General features: G+C 42.2%; 1 protein-coding gene across 10 annotated transcripts in view; it reads left to right on the top strand.

Annotated features, from left to right (window-relative positions):
* The window catches only part of PTPRT (protein tyrosine phosphatase receptor type T), a 944743-nt gene that overhangs the window by 742675 nt on the left and 177363 nt on the right, over nt 1–24705 (top strand). For all 10 annotated transcript variants that reach the window (XR_012500633.1, XR_012500634.1, XR_012500631.1 and 7 more), the window contains exon 13: nt 14071–14107. Coding sequence is in view for 5 of the 10 variants with exons in the window: in XM_074347294.1 (XP_074203395.1) it covers nt 14071–14107 (37 nt within the window). In the remaining 5 variants the exon portion in view is untranslated. The remainder of the gene's footprint in view (nt 1–14070; nt 14108–24705) is intronic.

Genomic DNA, 24705 nt, shown 5'->3' with positions numbered 1-24705 from the left:
CCATCCTTGTTCTGAACACCATCATCTCTTGCCTAGGAAACCTTAACAGCCTCTCAACTGGTCTTCCCACATCTACTCTTACTTGCCTCAGACCCATTCTCCAACCACAGTTAAGTGAGTGTGATGCTATATGTATCTTCATTTCAGAGATAAGCTCGCTGAGACTCAGAGAGGCTTGCTGAAGCACATTCCGGAAGCAAGAGACTGACCTGGGTTCGAACCTGTGCATGTGAAAATGCTGTTAGGTTGTCCTGCTCAATTAGTGCCATGCTTCCTGCTGAGTCATAACCCCATCAAGTGGAATCTGGCTAGAGTGGGACCAGCAGGAGTCCCTAAAGGACCCCAGATCCCCCACACATCCACATTTTTCTCTTTCTCCCACCAAACATGGCCAGACTCAATTCCCTGCTCAATCTGGAAACACCTGCTGGCCCTGCTGTTCACAAATAACGAGGAGCTGTACTAATAACAATTATCGTAATAAATTGGCCTTTGATTACATCTGTCACCTAAGAATTTCAAAGACTTTACAAACATCAATTAGTAATTACAGCTCAAAGGATCTTTCACCAAGAGCAGGGATCATATCATTAAGGTCAGCTAAGAGCTGTGCAGGGAGGCATGAAGGACAGCTTTGGCCTAGGTTGATTTAGATCTGAAAGCCCCCGGTGGAAGGTCTAAGCCTGTCTCCATGAGGCTCAGAGGAACCACAATTCTGACATCCCAATTAGGAGATAATTTGTACAGCTGCTCCATCGCCTCAAAGTCCTAGAACTGCGGAATGAGAAGCATGAAATGTAGTTTTAGAAGGAAGCGTATAGATTGTAGCCATTCTTTTCTCTTGGCAGAATAAGAAACTGGAATCCAGCACAGGGAAGTGATTTGCCCAAGGTCAGAGCCATGTCTTGAACCTAGTCTCCCATACTTTGTCCACATTTATTTACTCTGCAAAATTATACCGTCGTTGGCCGTGTTCTCCTCTGTAAGGGGATATTGATTGATGATGATGATGATGATGCTAAAAATCCAACAGCCATTTATTAAGGACTTGCTCTGAGTCAGTGAGAGGATACAGAAATCAATAAGATACAGTCTCTGCCCTCAGGGAACCCACAATCCAATGTGAAAGACAGTTATGAAAACAAATGTGTACAATAAACTGTATCAGTCATCACACTGGCAGAATACCCAGTGTACAGCTGGAAGCCTGGAGGTGGAAAGGATGAGGAGATGCTCAGGAAAAGTCTCGTATAAAAAGTAACATTTGAGCTGAATAGTGAAAGATAAGTGGTTATTTCCCACACAGACAATAGGACAGAGAACAGAGTGTGTCCTGCAAAGGGGGCACCTGGACAGAGGCCCAAAGATTGGGAATTCTGTGATACATTTGGGGAGATTTGGTGGGACTTGCTCTGGGATATAGAGAGAAGACCAGAGAGAGACAGAGAGCAGATAATGGGGGGCCTTGCATGCCAGGCTAAAAAGCCTGGAATTTATTCCATTGAAGACAGGGAAAATAGTCTTGTCAACAGTCCCAATATCATTTGTTACAATAATAAAGCCACGCATGTATCCTTTTTTGCATCTTTCAGGTACTTGTGTACTCAAAATTTTGTACAACCCAGTGAGATGTGCAGAGTATACCGCTACACTCCTTACATGAGGACACTGTGACTCAGAAAGATTAAGGAATTTACCCAAGGTCACGCAACCAATGAGAAGGGAAACTAGCATTTGACTGCTTAATTTCATTCATTTTTTTACAGCCAGGCGCTACACCATCAATGTAAAGGATGGGCAAGTCTCTTGCTTTCATGATCATTACACCGTGTGGGGAGCATGGAAAGTGACAATTAGTAAATATACAAAGAAATCATTTTTTTTCATCATTTCATATATTTAGGAGACATTTTTATACGGTTTTTAAACAATATGTTTATATCTTCTGCCCAATTTTCTATTAGGATTTTTTACCTTTTTTCTCAATTTTTAAGAGCTGTTTATATATCAGAGAGATTAACCCTCTATCTGTGATGTGTTGCAATTTTTTAGACTTCTCTTTAAAGTGTTTTTGTCACACCAAAAAAAATGTAGTCCAATGCATCATTTTTTTAAAAACTTACATCCAGACTTTGAATCATTATGAAAAATCCTTTCCTTACACCAAGGTTATAAAGGAATTAATCCATGTTTGTTTCTAGAACTTGTATAGTTAATTTTTTTTTTACATTTGAATTCCTGACACTTGGTGTTTATTTTTGTGCATGGTATAAAGTATGTATCTAATTTTATCTTTTTTCCCAAATGTCTGCTTAGTTATCCTAGCAACATTTGTTAAAAAGTCCGTCTTTGCCCCAATAATTTGAGATGCCACTTTTCACATATTTTAAATCTTCATATGTTCTTGTGTCTGTTTCTGGATTTTGCATTCTATTCCACCAGCCCATTTTCCTCCTTATGGGCTATTACCTCATAGTTTTAATTATAAAGACTCTGAGTCTCAGTATCTGATAGGGCAAATCCCCCCACCTGGCTTTTCCCTTCCAGTGATTTCCTAGCTCTTCTTGCATGTTCATTTTTTCATATAAGCTTTAGTGTCAACTTGTCCAGCTCCATAAAAAGCCCATTAGTAATTTACTGGGATTGCGTTAAATTTATACATTAATTAGGATAAATTGACATCTTTAAGATGTTGAATTATCCTTGCTGAGAACAGAGGGTATCTTTCTATTTGTTCAAGTCACTTTTGTGTCTCTCCAGGGTGTTGTAAAGTTTTCTTCACATAGGTTTTGCAGTTCTTGCTAAGTTTATACCAAGTATTTAATCTTTGTTGCCAAAGTAAATGGGATTTGCTGCCATGATGTCTTCTGACTGAGGCTGGTTGGAGCAATTTTATATCCTGCTACCTTTCATCATTGGTTCTCTAAGGATTTTCAGATATACTGTTATGTCGTCCACAAACAGATATTTTAAAGTTTAATTTCCAATTTGTATGCCTCTAATTGATTTCTTTTATCCAGATGCACTGGCTAATACTTCTAGTTTGATGTAAAGGAGTAATGGAAGCAGAAGACATCCTACTCTTTGTCTTGGCACAAATGCCTTACGAGGTTTCTGTTAAGTAAGATGATGGTTTTAGAGCTCAGCTATACATATATTTTATTATATCCTGAAATATTAATCAATTCCTATTTCCTCAAGTTTTTCCTTTTAATCAGGAATGGGTGTTAAATTGTGTCAAATGCTTTTTCTGCATTAATAGAGATAATATGATTTTATCAGTTGACCCATTAACATGGTATATACTATGCAAATGGACTTCTTAACACTGAATCCCCCTTCCATTGTAGAATATGTTCCACTTGGTCATGGCATTTTATTTTTCTCACTGCAGTGTTGGATTCTGTTTACCAACATACGTAATAGTAGTACATATTCAAAAGTAAAGTTGATCCATTATTTCCCCTCTCACCACCCCCCTCACTTTTTCTTGGCATTTTCTTCACGAAATTTAGGTGTCAATATTACGCTGGTTTCATTTAAAAATGGAGACGTTTTTCTTTGGTTTCCATGCTGTAGAAGAATTTATGTCAGTACTATCCTGTCTTTAAAAGTCTGGGAGAAATTCTCTGTGTAAATATTTTGGCATGGTGTTTTCTGTATGGGGTAGCTCCTTAACGTCTTCCTCTATTTATGCTATGGAGTTAGATCCATTGTTTTTATTTCTAATGAAATCTATTTTATAAGCTATGCTTCCCTAGGCAATTATCAATTCCATGTAGCTTTTCAAAATTTTTTTCGGAGATCTGAAAAGTAGTCTTGTTTTTTAAAAATTTCTTCCTTTTCAATGGTTACTTCCCTTTTGTTATTTCTTCTTTTGTATATTGGTGCCTCTGCTCTTTTTCCCCTTTTTCTACTGTTTTTCTCTTCTCTGCTTCAATAATTTCTGCTTTGCCTTTATTATTCCCTTCTGTGGTCCTTTTTGCCCATTTTTTGTTTCCTTCCTAGATGTTTGTGCTATAATTTTAGTTCATTTTTTTTTCATTCCTTCATTTTGCCAATATACTTTAGTCACGCTTTAAAGTTTTTCATAGGTTCCAAATGTAGAGTTTTCATTATTTTGTTTAAAAATATTTAAATTTGTGTTTACAACTTCCTCTTTCACATAGAATTTGGCCAGAAGAAATTATTTTGTAAATTTTTAGACAGAAGGACCTATTTTGTTTTTCTGTATTGTCAATAATTTCTCATTATGTTGTAACCATAGAATTTTCTTATATATTTATATTTTATTCAACATAGCAATGCTTTCTTAATTAGTATATGGTAAATTTTTCTGAATGTTTCATAAGCTCATAAAAAGAAGGTTTTTCTCTATTACCAGTCTGTAGGGTTTGATATGCCTAATTATTTTAGCTCTTCTGTATCCTTTTCTTTTCTTTTCTTTTTTTTGCCACTTGATCTTTCATATACTGACAGTAGCCCTTTATTATTCTTTCATCTCTTGTCGTTTCTACTTCATAAAGGTGATCACTGTGGTTTTTGTTACATAGATATTCATGCCTGTGAATATTTCTTGCTAATTGTGGGTTTAGCATTAAAAAATGTCCTTTGTTATATTTAATGCTTTTTAAATTGCTCTCTGTCTGATATCAGAATCACTGCTACTACTTCCTTTCTTTCTTTTTTTTTCCATTTATAGTTTCTCCCATTCTTTTATTGTTGCCTTTCAGAATTTACTTTGTTTGTGACCTTTATGTATAGCAGACAGTTGAGTCTTGCTTTATGAGTCATTTTGAAATCTTTTTCATGTAATCATATGAGTTAAATCCATTCACATTTGCTGATGTGACTGATATGTTTGGTCTCAACTCTGTCATACGTTCCTTATATCATAATTTACTGTATTAATTTTGTAATAGTTGTCGATGTGTTTTCCTTATTCTTTTATTTTAAATTTTCTTTTGACATTTAGAAGGTACTGTATTTTTGTTCTAGTAGTTATTAATACCTTTTATCCTCTTTTCTTATTTAACTTCTTCCTGTCAGCATTTTTTCCAGCATGACTGAGGTATAATTAACAAATAAAAATTGTATATATTTAAAGTGTACAGTGTGATAAGGGAAAATCTTTTGTTTGTTTGGGTTTTTTTTTTTTTTTTTTTGGAAGTACAGTTGATTTACAATATTGTATCAGTGTCACATATACAGCATAGTGATTTGGTATTTTTGAAGATTATGCTCCATTGTAAGTTATTACGAGATAATGGCTGTAATTCCCTGTGCTGTATAATACATCCTTGCTGCTTCTCTATTTCATACATAGTGGTTTGTACCTGTTAATCCCATACCCCAACTTTGTCCCTTCCCCCTTCCTTCCCTTGTAAAATGATCACCATAGTCAGGCTAATTAACACATTCATCACCTCTCATATTGTGCGGTGAGAACACTTAAGATCTACTCTCTTAGCAAATTTCAAGTATGAAAAACAGTATTATACAAATCTCCAGAACTTACTCATCCGGTATAACTCTTGGGTGAGCATCTCCCCATTTCCTCTTCAGTCTGGCTGCCACAACACCATTCGACTCAGTTAATCTTTGCATTTCTACTTCGGAGTTGTTTGAGGAAATTTAATTTAGTTTGGAGTATTGTGTTATAATTTTCTTTTGGTTTGTAATTTTTTGAGGGGGTAGATTTTTATTAGTTGGGATACTTTGATATTTAGGTTCTAGTCTCTTCGTATAGTAGCTTTATTTGGCTCCTTCCATGTATTCGTTTTTTAGATTTGGGATTCAAAAGCACTGCATTCTGATAAGGCAGAGAAGTGTGTTTTTATTAATGGATGGCCCGAGTCTTTTGTATCATGGAGGGTAAGCGGTTGTGTGCCCTCTGTGTGTTGTTCTCTTTTGATTTATAGTGTCTTAAAATTCCTTCTTTTGCCCCCTTTCCCTTTAATCATCCAGTCTCCCAAAGACACTTCTCCCTTCTCTTTACTGTATTTTCCCCCATAAGTGATACCTATAGAAGATTACCACCTTGAATTCTTTGTGCTTTCAAGTCATTTCCACATACTCATTGCCTTATTCTAGCAGGCTTTTTTTTTTTTTTTTTTTTTTCCAGAATTTTCACATATAGGAACTTGGTCTTCCTGAAGACCATTTTAGAAAATCTTCCAGCCTCACTAGCGTACCTTTTCTGTCTTTCATGTTGTTTTTCCATACAGCCCGGGCTCTCCGCAAAGGCTTGTGTTGAGAGCCTTAAATATTTCATTCAACCGCAGCAATTGTTTTTCTACTAACAGGGACTATGAAGTTTGGAGGGTTCTCTGTATTTTAATGATGTTGAGGTTCTGAATTTTGTATAGCTTTTTTTTTTTCTTGTTTTCCTGTGTTGTTTTTTGAAGGATATGTCAGGAGATTTGATATTTGATGCTTACCACTTCCTTTAACTACTGGGAGCCACAGGAATTGATTGTGGATTGGTCTTGGAAAATTATGGAACTAGAAGAATCAATGATGACTCCTAGGTTTTTTTTATTTAATCAACCCTGAATAGACAATGATAATATTTACTGAAATGGAGAAAACTGGAAATGAGGAGAATAAGGCCTGGAGTAGAAGTGAAGGGAGTAACAGAAGCTTCTTCTAGAGGTTTGTAAATGTATTGTGAATATTTCAAGTAGATGGATGGATATATGAGCCTGAATCTCAGGAATACCATTGTTAGAAATTGGAGCATCATAAGGATTCAGTACTGAAAGCCTTGTAACTAAATGTGATCTGCTAGTGATAAACTTGGGACACAGAGGAAGGAGGATATAAAATGAGACCAGTCCAATGTTTGGAAGTCAAGAAGATGATAAATATCTAACCAAATAAAATAAAATTTAAATTAAAAAAATATTTTAAAAGGATAAGGAACAGATATTGAGGTAGGAGAACAACCTGGAGAGGAGAATGACCCAAAAGGCAAGAGGAGAAAAAGAGTCAAAGAGAAAGTGATTGGTTGCAACTACATTGATGAGAAATTAAGGAAGATGGGGGTGGAGCAGTGACCAGCAGAGCTGACCCTATGAAGATCTTTGTCGACCCTTGGTGAGAGCACTCAGATAAAAGAGTTGGTGAGGTGAGGCAATAGAGTCTGCATCTAGAGAGAGGACAAAAGATTCTTGGAGCTTGAGTTTAGTTGTGAGTTTTCTGAATGGGCTTGCATGTTACTTGGGAGCTTCCTTCCCTTAGAGTTGTGCTCAGGGCATTAGCTGTTGCAAAGCAGAGCCTAGTGCCTTCCAGGAAGATCTGATAAGGTCTGCCACGAACGCCTATCCAGTTAGAAGAGTGTGCCACCAGCAGCCAGCTCTCCTGCAGCCTAAGGCTCTCCTTTGCCTCTTCTTGTTGGTAGCTCAGGTCTGCAGATTGCAGCACACATGCTTTCTAGGGAGTTATATCTCAAAGGGCACTCTGGCCCTTTCATGCCTTAAAAGGCATTCTTCGCTCAGTTTTTCCAGAGGGTGGGTCTGCCAGGTGACCTGGTTCTAATGGTTCTGGGCTGCTCAGAGTTCCCAGAGCCTATCTGCTTCCCTTTTCCATCACTGGCTTTCTGATTGCTCAGGGCCCAGTTTGAGGTCAAAATAATTTCTTTTTGCTTAGCCTGTTTTTCAAAAATATGGCTGTGCTCCGTTGTCACTGTGTGCCTGTGGACAAGTCGAGAAAACGGCATCTGACCTCAGTGGCAAAGACACATTGACCAACAGATACCTCAGAAAAGAAGGCCATTTGCTTAAAGGTTGCTTGGGGTTTTAGCCTGGCTTACTGTCTGCCTAACCTTGGGAAATTTTATTTAATCCTGTTTCATGATGGAAAAAAAAAAGCATTGTGGTACTCATCTCATAGCCTTGCTATAAGAATGAAAAATAAAATATTCAAAATAGATACCTTAAGAAAAGAGAACCTTCCTCTTTTTTTTTTTTTTTCCCTTAATGATGCTTTCAGGGACTGACACGCTAAATGGATGAACCACACTGAGGCCAAACAACAGCTGAGGGGTCAGTGCAGTAGAAGAGAGTCATGGGAAATTGAGGTGTGAGAAGTCTAGGCTGAGGACCCAATGGTATCAGCACCAGAGGCATGGGACATGGTGAGGTGGTGGGAGGTCTCTGGGGTCAGGCAGAGTCAAAATATGCTTTCCAAAAGTGGAGGAGGTTGCAGCCAAGCCACCACCATCTCTTGGCTAGACTACACCATCCCACTCTCCCCACCAACTAGTCTCTCTTGTGCACTAAGTCTCTTCTCTGTACAACAGCCCCTACATTTAAAAAAAAATGTAAATCTGAAAATTTTATTCTTCCTGCTCGTAACTCTTTGATGGCTGACTGTTGTTCTTAAAATATAGACCAAACAGGTGAAAAGACTCTACCAGGCTTATGTCTCTCACTTCATCTGATATCATTTTCTCAAAACCTCATTATAATGTAAACACAACAGACTTCTTTATGTCTTCGACTTCACCATGTACTTCCCCACTCCCAGGCCTTTCTTTGCACATCTGTTTCTGAGTCTGGGACACCCTTCCATGATACTTCGTACATCTGACTCCTACTTATTTTCCGGGTCTCACATTATTAAATGGTCCTTGCTCAAAGCAGTAAACCATCTTTCCTTCCCACTCACACCACATGTCATCTTCTTTACGTATATATAGTATCTACCATTTTCCCCCTCATAGTGTTTATTGCAATTTGTAATTATACATTTATTTGTGAGAATAGTTATCTAATATTTGCCGCAAATATCATAAAAATAATGTTTGCCTGCTCTGTGAAGACAGGGACCATGTCTGTTTTGCTCATTCTTGTGACAGCAGCACCCAGCACAATGCTTGGCACATAGTGATCATTCACTAGTGAGCAACATAATCAGTGAAATAATGCCACTTTCAGCAGCATGGATGGACCCAGAGATGATCACACTAAGTGAAGTAAGTCAGACAGAGAAAGACAAATATCATATGATATCACTTATATGTGGAATCTAAAAAAGTGACACAAATGAACTTATTTATGAATCAGAAACAGACTCAAAGACATAGAATACAAACTTACCAAATGGGAAAGTGGGGGTGGGGATAAATTAGGAGTTTGAGATTAGCAGATACAAACTACTATATACAAAATAGACAGACAGCGAAGTCCTACTGTACAGCACAGGGAACTATATTCAATATCTTGTAACAACCTGTAATGAAAAAGAGTATATATATAAAAATGTATAACTAAGTCACTATGCTGTACACCAGAAAACTAACACAACACCATATATCAACTATACTTCAATAAAAACTTAATGATCAACTTGATCAGTAATGATCATATCAAGAAATATGTGTTGACTGGCTGATCAAATGAATAAAGAGATAAGTGAGGGCCCCAGCCCAGTCTAAGAGGGAAATTAAGGCAGAAGACAAAGCAACTGGGAAAACTATAGAGAGACTGTGGGGTCAGGGCTAAACCCATCGTATTAACTGAGACAGCTCAGTCTTAGAGGAGACAAAGGTATGAATTAGGGTAACTGGGAAAACTATTTGAAAGCGATGAGATGAGAGCTAAATCCTAATCCTGTTAAACAGGGCAGTCTAATGGGGCAGTAGAGTGAGAATTGTACGTATTATCCAGGTACCAGGGCTTCTTGGTCAGGTTGGCAGTCCAGCTTAATTTAAGTCCTTGTGGATAGTAAACAGCAGCTACTGAGAGCCCCTTAATTAGATAGACAGCCTATAAATTCAGTTAATAGTTGAAGGATGGATGGATGGAAGGATCGATGAATGAGTTAGATTTGGCCTGAGCCCTAAATGGAGGTTGTAAGTAGGTGTAGGTGTGAGGTCTCAGCAGAAGCACAAGAGTTAGGACATTATCTTCTACCCCGAGGTGATACATACCTGTGTGCAGACCTGCAAGTCTAGGGTGGAAGTGAAATGTGAGTGAGGTTAAAATAATGGGGGAATGAAATTGTATTGTACTGTGGAGATAGAATAGAAAATACGCCAAATGTTTCTCCTTTTCCCAAAGCCTTATATAATCTTGGCATAAAGAAAGTACTCATTTCCTTTTCACTGAACTGACTGGGGACTTTGGGTACATATATGTACACAGGCCTGATGTCCCGTATGAAAGGGTGCAGAATATCCAGCATGTTCCTGGCCTGCTTGCTGGTGATCCAGTCACCCAGCAGGTCAAGAGAGTGACTCAGGACTTTGTTATTCTGTACCTAATCCTAACCAACAAAGACGAATTGGTTATGGAATTAAAGATGTCAGGAACTTGGGAGAGAGCAGATATGTCAGTGTCATGTTTGCGAGAGCCAGGGAGCATTAAGCATAACCAGACGTGCACTCTAGATGACAAAACAGTTTAGTAGATGCGGGGTGGAGAAGGTGGTGTTAAGGAAGGGTTCACTTTCATGCATGCAACTGTGGAAGGGAAGGTGATTCTACAGAGAATTAAGAAGTCCTCAGGAATGACCCGATGAGGAAGAGAGAGCAGTAAAATAAACCATGTGGCTACCCGATATTCCCTTTGACGTGACACATTCTCACAAAAGGCTCATTAGCCTTCACCTTTGCTGGAAAGAAGTGACCCAGAGGGAGCATGAAGGGCGCTTCAGAGGTGCTGGTAATGCTGGGTGTTTTGATCTGGGTGCTGGTCATAAGTGGGCATTTACTTTGCGAACAATTTGGCAGACTGTGTTTAAGATTAGTATATTTGTCGACATATATGTTATACTTTAAATTCACTGTGCAACAGTTTTTAAGATTTAGTACATTTCCTTCAGGACTTATTTTTTCAACACTTAGATTTGCATGTTAGTTTCAATAGAAACTGTACTTTGCTTTAAGCATTTAATATTTTCTTATGTGTCCTATTCCATGTTGTTACATAGCCCTCATAATCGTTTTTGTTAACAGCTTTATGAAATTCTGCTGTGTCGGTAGACCTCATCTTTCTTTAGCATGCCCGTAGGTTAGGCATGTATGTTACTCTTCATTTTCACTTTTATAAAGAATACTGGAACCAACATCTTTGAATATAAAGCATCTTCCACATTTAAGATTATTCGATGAGGACAGTATATGTGCTGCTGAAGCGAGCACTATTTGATGAAGAGAGATTCATAGATGTAAAGAGATGAGGTGGACTCTCTCTAAAGTCTGGACACATCCTTACAAATTACCCCCAACGGTGAAGCTTACCAAACTCTTGCTCTTTGCTATACTGAACAATCATGCACAGAATTGGCAAGTTTCCTAACATGGTACTTGCAAAATCTTTCTCCTTCTTTCTATTAGTAGAAAGTTGGAGCTCCTTCTGCTCTTTTGGCACCCCTCCCATTCAACACCATCCCCCAGTCCTCTGGATGTTAGACTTTCCTTAACCATCTCAGGCTTCTGTTCATTGACCCTTTAACCCAAAGAACAGACATGGAAGCTAACAGGAGTTGAACTCTGCTCTTTTTCCAAACATGAAAACAAAAAACTAATTTGCTCACTTTTATCATCATTTTCAAGTTTTGACTCATACGTGGCTTGAGCTTTTTTGGCATCTCATTTAGAAAGTTCTGCTTTATTTTTATATGTTTTTTCTCATTTTCCTTTCTTTCTGTCTTCTGGATACATTCTTTTAAAAATCCCTTTTCTTGAAACGTAGCACACTTCAAATATTATATGAATACCTCAAATGAATACTTCGTGTATTTGAATCATAATATGTCACGTTCTTTTAACATTTCTGCATTTTTCATTTTTTTAAATGAAACAATTATTTACTTTAAAAAAGGAACACTTTCAGCATTAAAAAAAGGAAAGGAAAGGAAACACTTGTTCCAAAGAACAAGTCATGTCAACCCAACCTTCTTTCTTTAAGATAGTTCTTGAGCCAGCTGGGGAAATGCAGGAGACAGAGCATCAGTATCTGAAGTGACTTTGATCCTATTGTCAAGCTAATCTTGTGGGAACATACAGTCATAGGATCTGAGTGCATATGCAGTTGGGGAGATGAATAACTAGTAAGATAACCACCCAAAGATTCTGATAAGCAGAGGAATGCCAGCCTGGAAGAAGGATTCTAGTACATGCCACTGAGTTCTGTTGTTGGCATTTTCCAGGTTACTGCTTATGTTATTGATCCAGATAAAGTTAGGGAAAAATTTATGTCCCCAGACTTATATAAGGTAAAGAATATGATGCTAGGCTGTAGTCCTCAGAGAAGAGGGAGGTCAGTACTGTCGTTTGTGACTCTTTATTTGGGTTCCATAACACAACCACATTTATATACATAGTAGCAGGCTGATTTTTTTTTTTTTTTTTGGTGGGGAAGAGGTTGATAGCTCATTCATTGTGATCAATGAAAAACTGGAATGTGGGCTATGTTAATAGAAGCCCAGTGTAAGTAAGAAAAATAGAAAATAGCAGTAATCCAGGTAATCATATACTGACAAGACTATGCGTAGACTGCTGCTTCCTGTTCTAGTCCCTTCTCATTAAGAGGGACACATTGAAGGATGTCCTAGGATGAGTAGCTAGGATAGTTCAAAGGACTTGAACTCTTATCATATGAGGAATTATTGAAGAAGAATGTTAATGAACCTAAGAACTGTCTTTCGGTATCCAGTCATCTTTCCTACACAGAAAGGGCAGACTTTCTGTGTTCTGCAGAACAGAATCAAAACCACTGGGGAGTCACACTTGGGTTTAATAAGAGTGACAGTTCCTAGCAGTCGGAGGTGTGCGTGGGTATAATAGAGTCTGCTCTAGACGTCATCATTGCTTGTCTTCTTGGTGCATGGAGGACTCCATTCCCAACCTCACAGGGCGTGGCCCTGTGACTGGTTCTAGCTGATGAAACCTGAGTCAAGTAAAAGTGTTATTTTTGATACCAAACATGTAATTGCCAGTGCTTAACTCTTCATCATCCTTTTCTCCTGCCTCAGTGAGCACTGAAGCATTGTGTTAAATGGAGGTACCAGCCTTGGTCTTTGAGTGACTACAATGATTAGAGTATCTCCCAGCCACCACCACTGTCCCCTCAGACCCAACCACCTACATTGGACATGTAGTTTGGAAAATAAAGGTTGCTGTTTTTAGCTGCCGAATTTCATGGGTTTTAGTACTTCTGCATAACCCTCCCTGACCCAGGTGCCTTCAAGACGCAGTGGTTATGTGTGAGCAATGGCAAGACAAGCACTGGGTCCTTGAGACTCACGTGCTTGCGTTCTTTGCCCTTTATTTTCATTTGCTATCTTACAGTCCCTGTTGCTCGGGTTAATGTAGGCAACTGGAATTTTCACCTGATTCCAGGACTTCCTAGGATATGATCCCAGTAACGTGGGCCAAAATGATTTCTCTTTCTAAGCATACTCTTCTGTATCTCAACTGCATGCCCAGAAACACCATAAATTTATGGATCCTGTTCACATGAGAGACAGCTGACGGTAACTAGTTGGGTCACCCAGCAAAGATTCTAATGCCACACAAACACACCCACACATTATCTATGAATACCATAAGGTCCACCAGGGATCTCTGGGCCAAAGTACCTTATTGAACGTGAATTTTGTGGTTTAATTCTTACACATTCATGTTGACTAAACTATTCCAAAGTGTTTCAGGCTATGCATGTAGGTGCATTACTTACTTATAACCAAGCTTCTGAAGGATGCCCTTGGCACCATCCACAAACCCATGCAATTGAGTGAAACACACTGTGTACCCACTCAGTGTTGTGGTTAAAGTTGTTCTGTGCTGGGCAGTATTTATGAAGTGGTTCTGTCCAGAGAAGACTCTCTTAAGGTGATGGGAGCCAGGAAGTAAAAATAACAAAATACGTACCTAGCATGAAAAGACCTGAAGAAACAGAATTAAAAGGTGATTCCAAGGGGGGAAAGAATGGAAAGGACACATTTTAAATTACAATTAAAAATATATGTGCCTGCCTATATATGCAAACATGTATCTACATTTATATAAATAAAATGAAACCCACAACAAACTAACTGGAGTCTCACTTTTGTTGTTCACAGGAGACCAAAATCAACTGTGTCCGTCTGGCTACGAAAGGTATGTTGGCACGTCCTTGTCTGTCATCAGCTGTTTAAGTACTTCTCCCTCTAGCCACACTGGGAAATTTGGGAAATTTTAGGCAACAGTGACTAAAAATCACAAGAAAGAATTATTGTTTTCATTGGAGCCACTTGCATGGTATGTATTAATACCACAGTGCCTGAAGCATAGTAAGAGCTCGAAGCATATTTGTTGAATCAATGGAGAGGTGAATGGATAGATGGACGGAGTGGTACGGATACATAAATGAGCAGAATGGTGAATATAAATTTACCCAGTCATTCTTCTGCTGTGTATTTCCATTGTATTTGGATCTAGGTTTATGGAGGTATTTTTTAAGCACGTCAGTTACACCTATCTGCTGGGTTTTGTACTTTGTTCAGTTGGCACATGGCTTTCAAAAATGAGGTGATTAGTGTTAGTGTCTTTAATCATGAGAAAGCAAACACTGCATTGTTACGTTGTCAGCACTTTCGACACTTATCCCCGAAACTAAGGCAGCGTTGTCCAGGCTTGTCACTTTGTTTTCCTGATTATAATTGGACTGCCTGCTGTTTCAGTTGGTACGTGTTTCTGTTTATTTCTCTTTTAAAAAAAAATCAACGAATGTTTTGTTATCATTTAACCTATTACAAGGTTGAATGGTTAGAAGTCGGGTTTGTAGTTTTGTTATAGAATTGATATTTTTAACAGCTATCCTCCCCGTATAAACACACCAAAATTGGGCAGTCCCATCCTGTTCCCTGCATTGACTGACAACATAGATAGTCTCGTGGATTGCTTCCACGGCGATGACAACTGTAAATATAAGTAGACATATAATCATAGATATAAGCTATAGACAGAGACAGTGACTCAAGTGTGTATAGACATATGTGAATATATACGTGCAGAGGAAGGCACACACATAGAAGGGAGGGGAAGAGACAGGGAGAGAGAAAGAGAGAGGAGAATGTCTGCTGGTTATTCAACAAAATATGCACCAAGACCTATCACGCATCACTGTGATAACTTTGAAGAAAATCACATCAGTATGTAGGCAGCAAAGGGAAGATGTGGGAGGAAGAAGACAGAAGCTCGAAGGGCTCACTCTGATAAGAACTCCCTCTGATTTCACATAAGTCTCGAGAGGTCAGCGTGTCCCTAAGTGTTCTCTCTCGGGAACTCGGGCTCTGGGACAGAATGAGATAAAACACCCTTTGTGAGGCAAGGAAAACTGATGGCCTGCAAACAAAAGTGACACAAATCTGAGGCCTTGGCAGACGTTTTTTACTGAAGAAAATAGAGAATCTAGACTCAAGGACATCATCACTTGGATAGTCTGCAGGGTGGACAACTGGGGGTCTGCAGCGTCCGCTTAGACGGGCAGCTGGGAGAGGGGAGGGAACCCACAGAGACCTTCACCGTGACGGTGCTCCGTGGCGCCCCCCTCGCTTTTGGCCCCTGGAGGAGGGAGAGTTGATGCAGTCGCTCCCCCTGCGTAGGGTGTGCAGGGATTCTGAGGGCACCCTCTGAGGCAGAAGCCCTCCTAACGGGTAGTTTGTTGGATCGTATTTTCTGAGCTGGGAATTGGGAACGTGTGACTGGACAGGCAAAAGGTACGTGTGGGAACTTGGAGAGAGAATATTTAAAAGTATACATTCCTGGTGATTTCAGGGCCCACTGTCCTCATAGATAGAGGGCCCTGCATGCCAGGCTCATCCAGAGCCCTGCTGGTGGGCAGGAGAGTTGCAGTGGGCTTTACAGAACTGGGGCGGAAGAGTGCTCTGCCTCCCTTAGGGCAAGGATTTCTCCTCTCGTGTGACGCTGAGGTAACCGTCTTCCTTTAGCGTGGCACACGTCAGTGTGTGAGAGGACAGGTACGCACAAATGAGTACGAGTGCCCCGCGGCCACACCCAGGCAGAGCTCAGAGGAGTCAGAAGTCACAGGTGGATTCCAAGCTTCCACATGTTTGCTTTGCAGTTCGCGGAGGGCTGTCACTCCAGCCAGGAGAAGCAGGCTCCTGCAGAACTTGGCAGTGGGGCAGAAAGCAAGGTAACGCAGGATGCCCATCTCCCGCAGTTCAGGGAGTTATCCCCTCTCAGCACCGCATCAGAAGAGCAGGACGCTTGGGGATGCAGAGAAGAGGCAGAGGGAAGGAAAGCTGTGTTTGGCTAGTGTCTACTCTGTACCTGGCATTACCTTGGAGCATCCAGGGATGATGAAAGGAGAGCTGTATCTAAATTCATGTGCTGCCCGTGAGGACTTTGTATCAAGGATCTAAGTCTAGGAATACGTGTTTGACCCATCCCTCTCCTGACGACATGAATCAAATTTCCTTCTTTGTGGGTTTGCTGAAAACACTACTCTTTTTAATAGAGGAAAATATGTTGGTGGATATCTTGCCAGCATCGGGGGTATATGAAGTCCCTGTATCAGGTTCCACGGGCCATCTGTCTCCCTCCAAGCTCCTCCACCTCTCTGTCACTGCACCTTCCTCACGGGTCTGCCTCTGGGCATCTAGCCTCTCGAGTCTGATCACATGTGCAGGCTTGAGGCCACTGTTCTGGTGATGAAGCAACTTGTGAATGTCCTGTGCCTGACCCTGGTGACTTCAGACGGCGTCTGTGGTCAGACTGTGTGGGTCCCGCGGAACTAGAGGGATGACACTCAGAATGGAGCAGCCCCGAGCTGTTCAGAGTCATTCTGACCTGACCAGAAGCCCAGTGCATCTTCTATTAGATACAGTCCCTGTCTCTGGAGTGCGGCTCTAACCCTTGTCTGCCTGTAACATCACTGTTAGAAACTCAAGCTCTCATTAAGTGCCGCCCAGTTTGGAGGTTTGCAAAGCAAGAGACCTGTATCCATTTTCAGGGGCTGCTATGCCAGCATACCACAAACAAAGTGGCTTAAACAACACAGTTGATTGTCCTGCATTTCTGGAGGCTAGAAGTCCAAGACCAAGATGTCATCAGGGTGGGTTCCTTTGAGGGCTGTGAGGGAGAGTCTGTTCCATGCCTCTCCTCCAGCTTCTGGGGGTGTGCTGGCCATCTTTGGCACTTCTTGGCTTATAGAACCATCACCCCGATCTCTGCCTTCATCCTCATGCGGCGTTCTTCCTGTGTGCGTGTCTGTCCAAATCCTCCCTTTTATTGAGGACACTGATCATGTTGGATTGAGGGCCCACCTCACTCCAGTATGACCTCATCCTAACTTAAGTACATCTACAAGGACCCTATTACCAAATAAGGTCACATTCTAAGGTTAGGGCATTAACATATGAATTGGGGGGAGCAGGCTGTTCAACTCATAACTGGCCCCATGCGGTTAGGGGCAGTGTCCATGTGGTTCCCATTGGCGCCTCTGACTCGTCACCATTCACAGTGTGATCTCAGTAGGTTTTGGGGGTATGCAAGGAGCAGGAACCAGCCCTACCAGAGGGAGCCCCAGAGGTGGGCTGAGGTCCAGATGTGGCTCCTGTTCCCTTCAAGAAGCTGAGGGAGGCAGAGGGGCTGCACGTTCTGTGGAAGGAGCCCTGGACAGGGTATAAACACAGTGGGCCACCCCTGCACACCAGATGCTGGGTCTATGGCTGCAGGACTCTCCTTAGACCCCACGTGGTGGTGGAGCATCAGGTGCTGAGCACGCCCGGGCCTCCTGGCACAGGCACCAGCACTGCTGTTTGAGAGGAGCTCTGGGGAAGAACTGCTTGGTCCTATCCACTAATTTCCCAATCGCATTTCACCACAGCAGGAACATAGCTGGCATCCAGAAAATGCCTGCTGAAACAAGGAAATGCATTTGGAGCCAGTATCTCACTACAGCAAGGCCCACAGACCTCGAGGGTCTCACTCCACCTTCCTGAAACTCAGAGGCACCATATTTAAAGTGTTCGCCACCCACCCAATCACAGAACAGTTTTGAACATACCTACTGCAGTGATTTGCTGATACACCTGCTCTTTGTAAAAGAAAAGCTCTTGTTTGTAGTCTTTGTCCATTTCCAGGGTGTGAATATCCCCACAAATCCAGTATCAAGTTACTAATGGTTTAACAACCAGCTTACAAAAACGTTCTGAGTGTTCAGCAACATTTCTTCTCCAGGGAGCTGGTGCAAGCCACCTCCAGCACACCGAGACCTCTGCCACCCAGTGTGTGATGTGATGAGGATCAAATAATACCATAAACATAAACATGTCTGCATTTCCTGCAGAGTGTTTTGGAAAATTTTTAAAAATCATTGGCAATGACTTATCTCCCACACGGAGTCAGCTCACTCACTGAGCACCTGTGAGCCAGGCCCCTTGAAAGGAACTGAGGATTTTGTAGTGAACCAGCAGGCATGCTTCCTGTCCTCAAGTAGTCCCAGTCTAGTGTGGAAACAGATGTTAAGTGAACGACTGTTAACAGATAATGGAGTTACAATTGTGATCAGTGCTTCTAACGAGGAAAGAGGATGATGGCAGCAGTGCTGGAGCTTGTGTGCCCTGTCCCAGATTCACATCTCCTTTACCTTGTTCCTCTGCCAGGGGCTGGCTGTTGCTGACTTTGACTGGGGACTGAGAGGAATCAGAACATGAGTTCAACCATAGTGGGGAAGTGGAATATACCAGTGAGCAGACAGGGAAGAACAGAAGCGTTCTTAAGGCAGATTCCCAAGAAGCAGAGCCTCAGACAGGGATCTGGTGGCATGTGCTGTATGGAGGGAGGGCTCTTGGGAGAAATTCATAAGTGAGAGAGGGAAAAGGCTGAGCAGAAGTCTATTCTCAGATAAAGTTAAGTCTAGGCTGGATCCAGAATGGAGTGTAAATTTCTCCAAGGTTGTGCTGCCTCGAGGCAAGAAGACTAATTTCTACCTCCACCCCCATAAGCAGCAGCCCTTGGCATTTTCCCTTCCCTTCTCCTTCCCCTCGGTCTCTCAGGAAGCTCCAGAGAAGTGACACCCCTGAGCCTTGCACACGTCTCTGGGGAGAGTCCCAGGTGGTAGCCCTTAGCCACCGCACTCATAGCAGCCCAGGGATGTCACACCAACCTGAAAAGGGGACCTGAGTGTGGCACCAAGAGCAGCCACCGCAGGGCTCTTATTATACAGTGGATGTGTTACATCGTCAGGTTGAGGGACAGCAAAAGGCTCGTGGAATTGCCTCAAGTTCAACAGCTGAAACAACATTTCAGAAGCCCTTTGCTTGGCCCACTCTAGCTCTGGGAACCTGCTCAGAGCTGCTCAGAGAGAACTACAGCCAGTGGGTGAACACACATTAAGTTTTGGTTTGGAAACAAAGCGCTATTATTCAGACTTTAAAGGGAGGGCAGTAAGTCAGGGAGAAGTAAAGATCAATTTGAAAGTTAGGTTTTCTTCTTGTAGTTAAAACAGGAGCTGTGAGAAAGGGCAAGTAAGAGGGAAGTGCACTTTGACCCATGAAATAATGTTTGCTCTGCATTCGGAAGATGGGGGATGGACTTAGTGTCAGAACCAGATTGAAGGCGTAAGCTTGGGAAAGCGGAGCACGTGAAAACTCAGGACGGGCGACTTAGACTTCCAAGGTGCTGAAGTTCAAGTGGGAGACAAAACAATCCTCCCCGTGGAAAATGATCATCCTGCCTGTGGAAGATGCCCTGGGCTGCAGCAGGTGAAGGAGGTACTCAGAATCTCAATTTATGCCCTGCTGGCTGGGCCAGAACAGGCCACCGGGGAAAATGGAACTCAACTACGGGCTCAGTTCTGGAATCAGATTCGTCAGTCCCTCTTCCAGAAACTGTGTGCATTTCCATCCAAGCACCCTTGCCCACAGATTCTCCTGTCTGATTCTTCCTCCTCCTCCCACCATGCACTCATTCACTTTGCTGCTTTCTCTTACCCATAGGCCCTGCCTCCATCAGACCTGTCTGCGTAATCTGGCCCCTTCCTACCCTCCAGCTTGATCCAGGCTTCTGTCCTCTTACTCACTGCACTCCAACAACTGGTCTTCTTTCACACTTCCTCCAACCTCAGGACCTTCGTTCATCCTGCCCCCTCTGCCGGAAATTATCTGGCCAATATGTGTCTGCTTAACTGATAAACATCCTTCAGATGGCAGCTTAAACTCTGCTTTCTCAGAAGGACCATCCTGACCTTGAGTCTAACATATATTATCAACATTTTCCACTCTCATTATACCCTGTACTTTTTTCCGTAGCATTCATCATGACTTGCAGATATATATGTTTATATACATATATACTATGTATATGCATAGGCATATATACATACGTACTATATATATAGTTTACTTACATGTTGAATGTCTGTCTCCCAGCTAGATTCTAAGTGAAGTAAGTGAAAGGATTGTGCCTGTTTTGAGCAATGTTGTGTCCCCAGGTCCTAGCAAACATTGGTGCTCAATAATATATGTTGAATGAACAAACAGATAAATGAATGGCTCAGCTGATCAGTTAATCAGTCAGTCAGTCAATGGATGGATCAGTGGCTAGATGGATGGTTGGATAGATGGATGGATGGATGGTTGGATGGAAGGAGGGCTACCAGGTCATTCTTCTGTGACCTCATTTTTTCAAGTACAAGCTGCTTGTCAAAACGTGCAGAGGGTAGGAATCAACTACATGATCTACAACCCCCACTAACAAAAAGATCAGGCTCTGCTTGGGTGCCTGCTGTGCCTGCGGCCTCACTGCTCCCCTGGGAAGTCCCTCCCACCGTTGGGCACCACAGTTGGAGGGAGCCTCAGTATCACAGGTCCAGATTGGCTCCCTATTATTTCCGCCATTCAGTCTTTGAGGGCACATAGATCCGGTCTGCCTTTTCTCCTTCCAGAAAATGAAGTTTGCCTCCTCAGACTTGCTCCCCCCACCCCAGTTAGGGTCAGTCAGGTACCTGCTTGTCTGCCCTCTTCCCACTGGAACCTCTCTGGCCACCAGCAGGCAGCAGCCCTCCCGGCTCTGGCGCCAGCCGTCAAGGGAACACAGCTGGCTCTGCAGACTCCTGCTGGGTGCGCCCAAGTGGCAGTTAGAAAAATCATCTTTGATTTGATTTGCAAACTGAGCCGAGTCATTGAGACAAAATAAATCTGGAAACCCATAAAGCCATTTGCAGAGTTGCTTTGCAGAAGAAAGTCACAGTTTTAATCTAGTAAACACTCTCTAACGATCCCATTAAAACAGCCCCCTCGGAGTAGGTGCCGAAAGCCGAACTCCAGAATAATGAAGCATGAGATAAGGGGCCAGTGTCACCGGTAGTTCCGTGCTGCCTGGTGGCAGCGATGGACTAAAACGCTGTCCCAAAGGCGACAGGCAAGAGGCGTGGGCAATAGTATTTTGTAAATGTGGCTTATTTTTACAGTGGCTAAGCCTGAAGTAGAACATTTCATCCAGTATTTTCTCTCCTCTCTTCCTAATGGATTCTCACCCCTGCAGGGACCGGCAGGGGCAGTAAATAGCCGTTCTCCAGTGAGATGCCCTCATTTCACAGGTGCTAAGACTGGGGCCCAGAAGGGGAGTGGTGTCTCCATGGCTTTTTTAACTGCAAGAATAACATGCCATGGGTGATGTGGTAAGCCAAGCAAGATGCAAGAATTGTCCGTACTCAGATAGGAAATTCCCACTGCCTACCCTCCCCTCCTCTGTTGATCCAGTTCTGTGTGGAAGGTTCTGTCTTATGCTTCCTCAAGAAGTTGTGTGGAATAATGGGGAATCAGAGACACCTGGATTGAAATCCCACATCCAAAATTTAGCTGTTTGACCTTGGACAAGGGACAACCTCGATGAGTCCATCATGTAACTTTTAGACCTGAGATCCTTAGTTCCTTCTCCTGATTATTTGGGATAATGCACATGAAAGGTTAAGAACATCATAGATGCTAAACAGCTTGAGCTTCCTTTCTTCCTTCTTCTGGACCTTCTGCTATGGACCTGGAGACCCAGGTCTACTAGGCACACATCCTACATCCTTCCTCTGCCCTTCTCCAAGGAAGAAAGGCAAAGCCATTAAATTCTATAAGTCAGGCATTTATCAAATGGACTCAGGCTAGATTCAAAGTGCAGACACTGATACAGGACAAGAACGATGCTGGGCTTGGCTTTTAGCATTTAACCTCTCTGTCTATAGGTTGGGTTTAGATGAGAGCCTACATAGCAGTAATATATTTTCATCCATTGAGTATCGGGTTTTGCTCATGCACTTGCTAACCTTTGTCTGTGGCACTTTTCCTTTTCTCATCATGTGCCCAGCAATTTCAGGAGGAACCCAGAACTACAGGATGCTCAAATCTAGCTGTGACAGCTGGAAGCAGGGGCTATAATGAAGGGTCACTTGCGAGAGGCAAGACTACAGTGAGCGAGTCTGTTGGAAAACTCTTGGTTGTTGTTCAGTCCTTAGAAATCCTGCCAGATTTTCAGAGGAGAAAGCCTGGGTGTGTGTTTGGGGGTTGTGGCCGGGGGGTACTGCTCCTCCCTAGCCAAGCCCAGGGAGGTGCATTTCCCACGGTTGGGGTTCTCAGAATTACTTGAGTGTAACAAGGTCTCTTTGACCCTTGGCCCCCTTTTCTCTCACTGAACATCTTCTAGACTCTAAAATGCAAATGAAATACTGTGGATTTTTGTGAAGGTTTTGTGACAAGTTGGAGGAGGAGGATTATATCATAAGTACACCATAAAAGAACCTAAAGAGGGCCTATAAATATCCCAACCCTTTAACATTTTTCTTGCTACAACAGCTGGCACGTCTCTCTGGTCTTTTCTGTCCTTGCCCTACCCTCTGCTCTCTAGATTTGCTCAAACCTTCTCCCTCCCAACACACACCCATGCACACCCTCTCCACACTCCACTCAGGAAGACAAAGCTGTTACAATAGAGTCCAAGGAAACAAAAGCCACAACCAACATTTGTCCTTCAAGCACGTCCCTGGGGAGTCCCAGTTCTTCCCTCTAAACTAGAAATGAAAATTATCTACTTAAGACCTCTGATACACCCAAGTTGACTTTAGCTCAGATCTGATGTTCCAGAGTCATTGTACCTTATGAAGGGAATACGAGGCCTTTTAAAATGAGGGGTCAAGGAGAGAGAACAAATGTGAGTAGGCTAGTGACAAGGGCTAGAAATAAAAAGAAGAAAGCTCCACTGGAGCTTTCTCTGACGGGGTTTCAGTGTAGGCTGGGGGTGTTAGCAAAACTTACCCACCTGTTGTGTGCCAGTCACATGGCTGTGTGTGTTGACATGAGTTACAATACAACGAGAGAAGAAAGGCCTGGCATGCACTACATGCTAAACAAATAATGGTCGTCATCATAGAGCTCAAGGCCCCTCAGGACTGTAGCTCAGATCTAACTCCAAAGTTCATGGCATTTCCATGGCACCATTCTGAATCTTATTGATACCACAGACTGGGTGAGATTCCGTGAGCCACTGTCGGGGTCCTCTGTCTCCTAGTTGCTAATCCCTTCCCTTGCCTCTTTTTCCAGTAATAGTTGTTAATAGAATCTTTAGGGTGTGATGGATCTTTGGGCTGTCTTCAGCGGTGTCCAAGCTAAGTACTGAGATCTGGAGGAGAAGGTGAGGTGGTTCAAGGAGTCCTCAGTTTCTTCACCTCCACAATATACTGAAGCAAATAAACCAAGAAATTAGTCTGTCTCAGGGTTATCTGATCCAATGACATCTTAGTCTGTCAGCATCTCTTTGTACTCAACATTCATTGCTTTAGATGGGAAAAAATAAGAAAGGAAGTCTGAGGCACTCAGCATTCAGACCTCCTTCTTCTTTGCATGGTCTCAGTGTTTTCATTAGTGGCTAACTTTTATACACATGATTAGGCCCCAGAAGCTATGAGAAAAGAAAGGTCATGAATCCTCTAGTGAAAAAAAAAATACAAAAACATATGTACATACAGGATACTGGGTGACAGAGGAGAAAGCAGGGGACTTCTACCTTTTCTTCTTCTGGATTTGTCAGGATAGGCTGGCTTTGCTGCAGTAACAAATTAATACCTAAATCTCAGTAGCTTAACACCACAAAGTTTCTTTGTTGTTATGCCATCAGAATAGAGGTGGCCTCAAAGGACCCCGCAGCAGGGGAAGAAGTGTGGAGGTGGTCAGCTGGTATTAAATACCACACTCATAAATGATTGGTGTCACTTCTGCTCACATGGCTTTGAGCCTGGGATCTTTCCGTATGCCTAAGGAGAGTTAGACCAGGCACCCATCATCTCTAGCACACATACATGAGTCCTTTTCCTATTTCTCTTTCCCTCTATGTCCTGCTGAGACCCACAATCCATCACTTAACTTCTGCTACTCCACCCACCGGGAAAACCTCTTCCCATCCCCGCACCTGTCCAGATATACCTCTGTTCCTGGCCCTTGTAGCTGAGCATTCCTGCCAAGCAGAGTCATAGCCATCAATGGTAGGGTGGGGAGGCTCCTTTGGGCCTGCCAACCAAACTAAGGCTTTAACTGTTTTTCATTTAATCCTTGAACGACCCTTATGAGATACATATTATCCTCATTTTATAGGTAGGAAAACTGAAACTCAGAAATGTGTGTAATTTTCCAAGTAATACAGATAGTAAGTGAAAAATACTAAACTAGAATTTCATTTATCCATTCAGATTTCAATAAACATTTATTGAG

This window comes from Camelus bactrianus, chromosome 19, assembly GCF_048773025.1.
Source record: "Camelus bactrianus isolate YW-2024 breed Bactrian camel chromosome 19, ASM4877302v1, whole genome shotgun sequence".
Classification (NCBI taxonomy): domain Eukaryota; kingdom Metazoa; phylum Chordata; class Mammalia; order Artiodactyla; family Camelidae; genus Camelus; species Camelus bactrianus.
The sequence above is the reverse complement of the archived record's forward strand: the minus strand, read 5'-3'. Positions and strand labels throughout refer to the sequence as shown.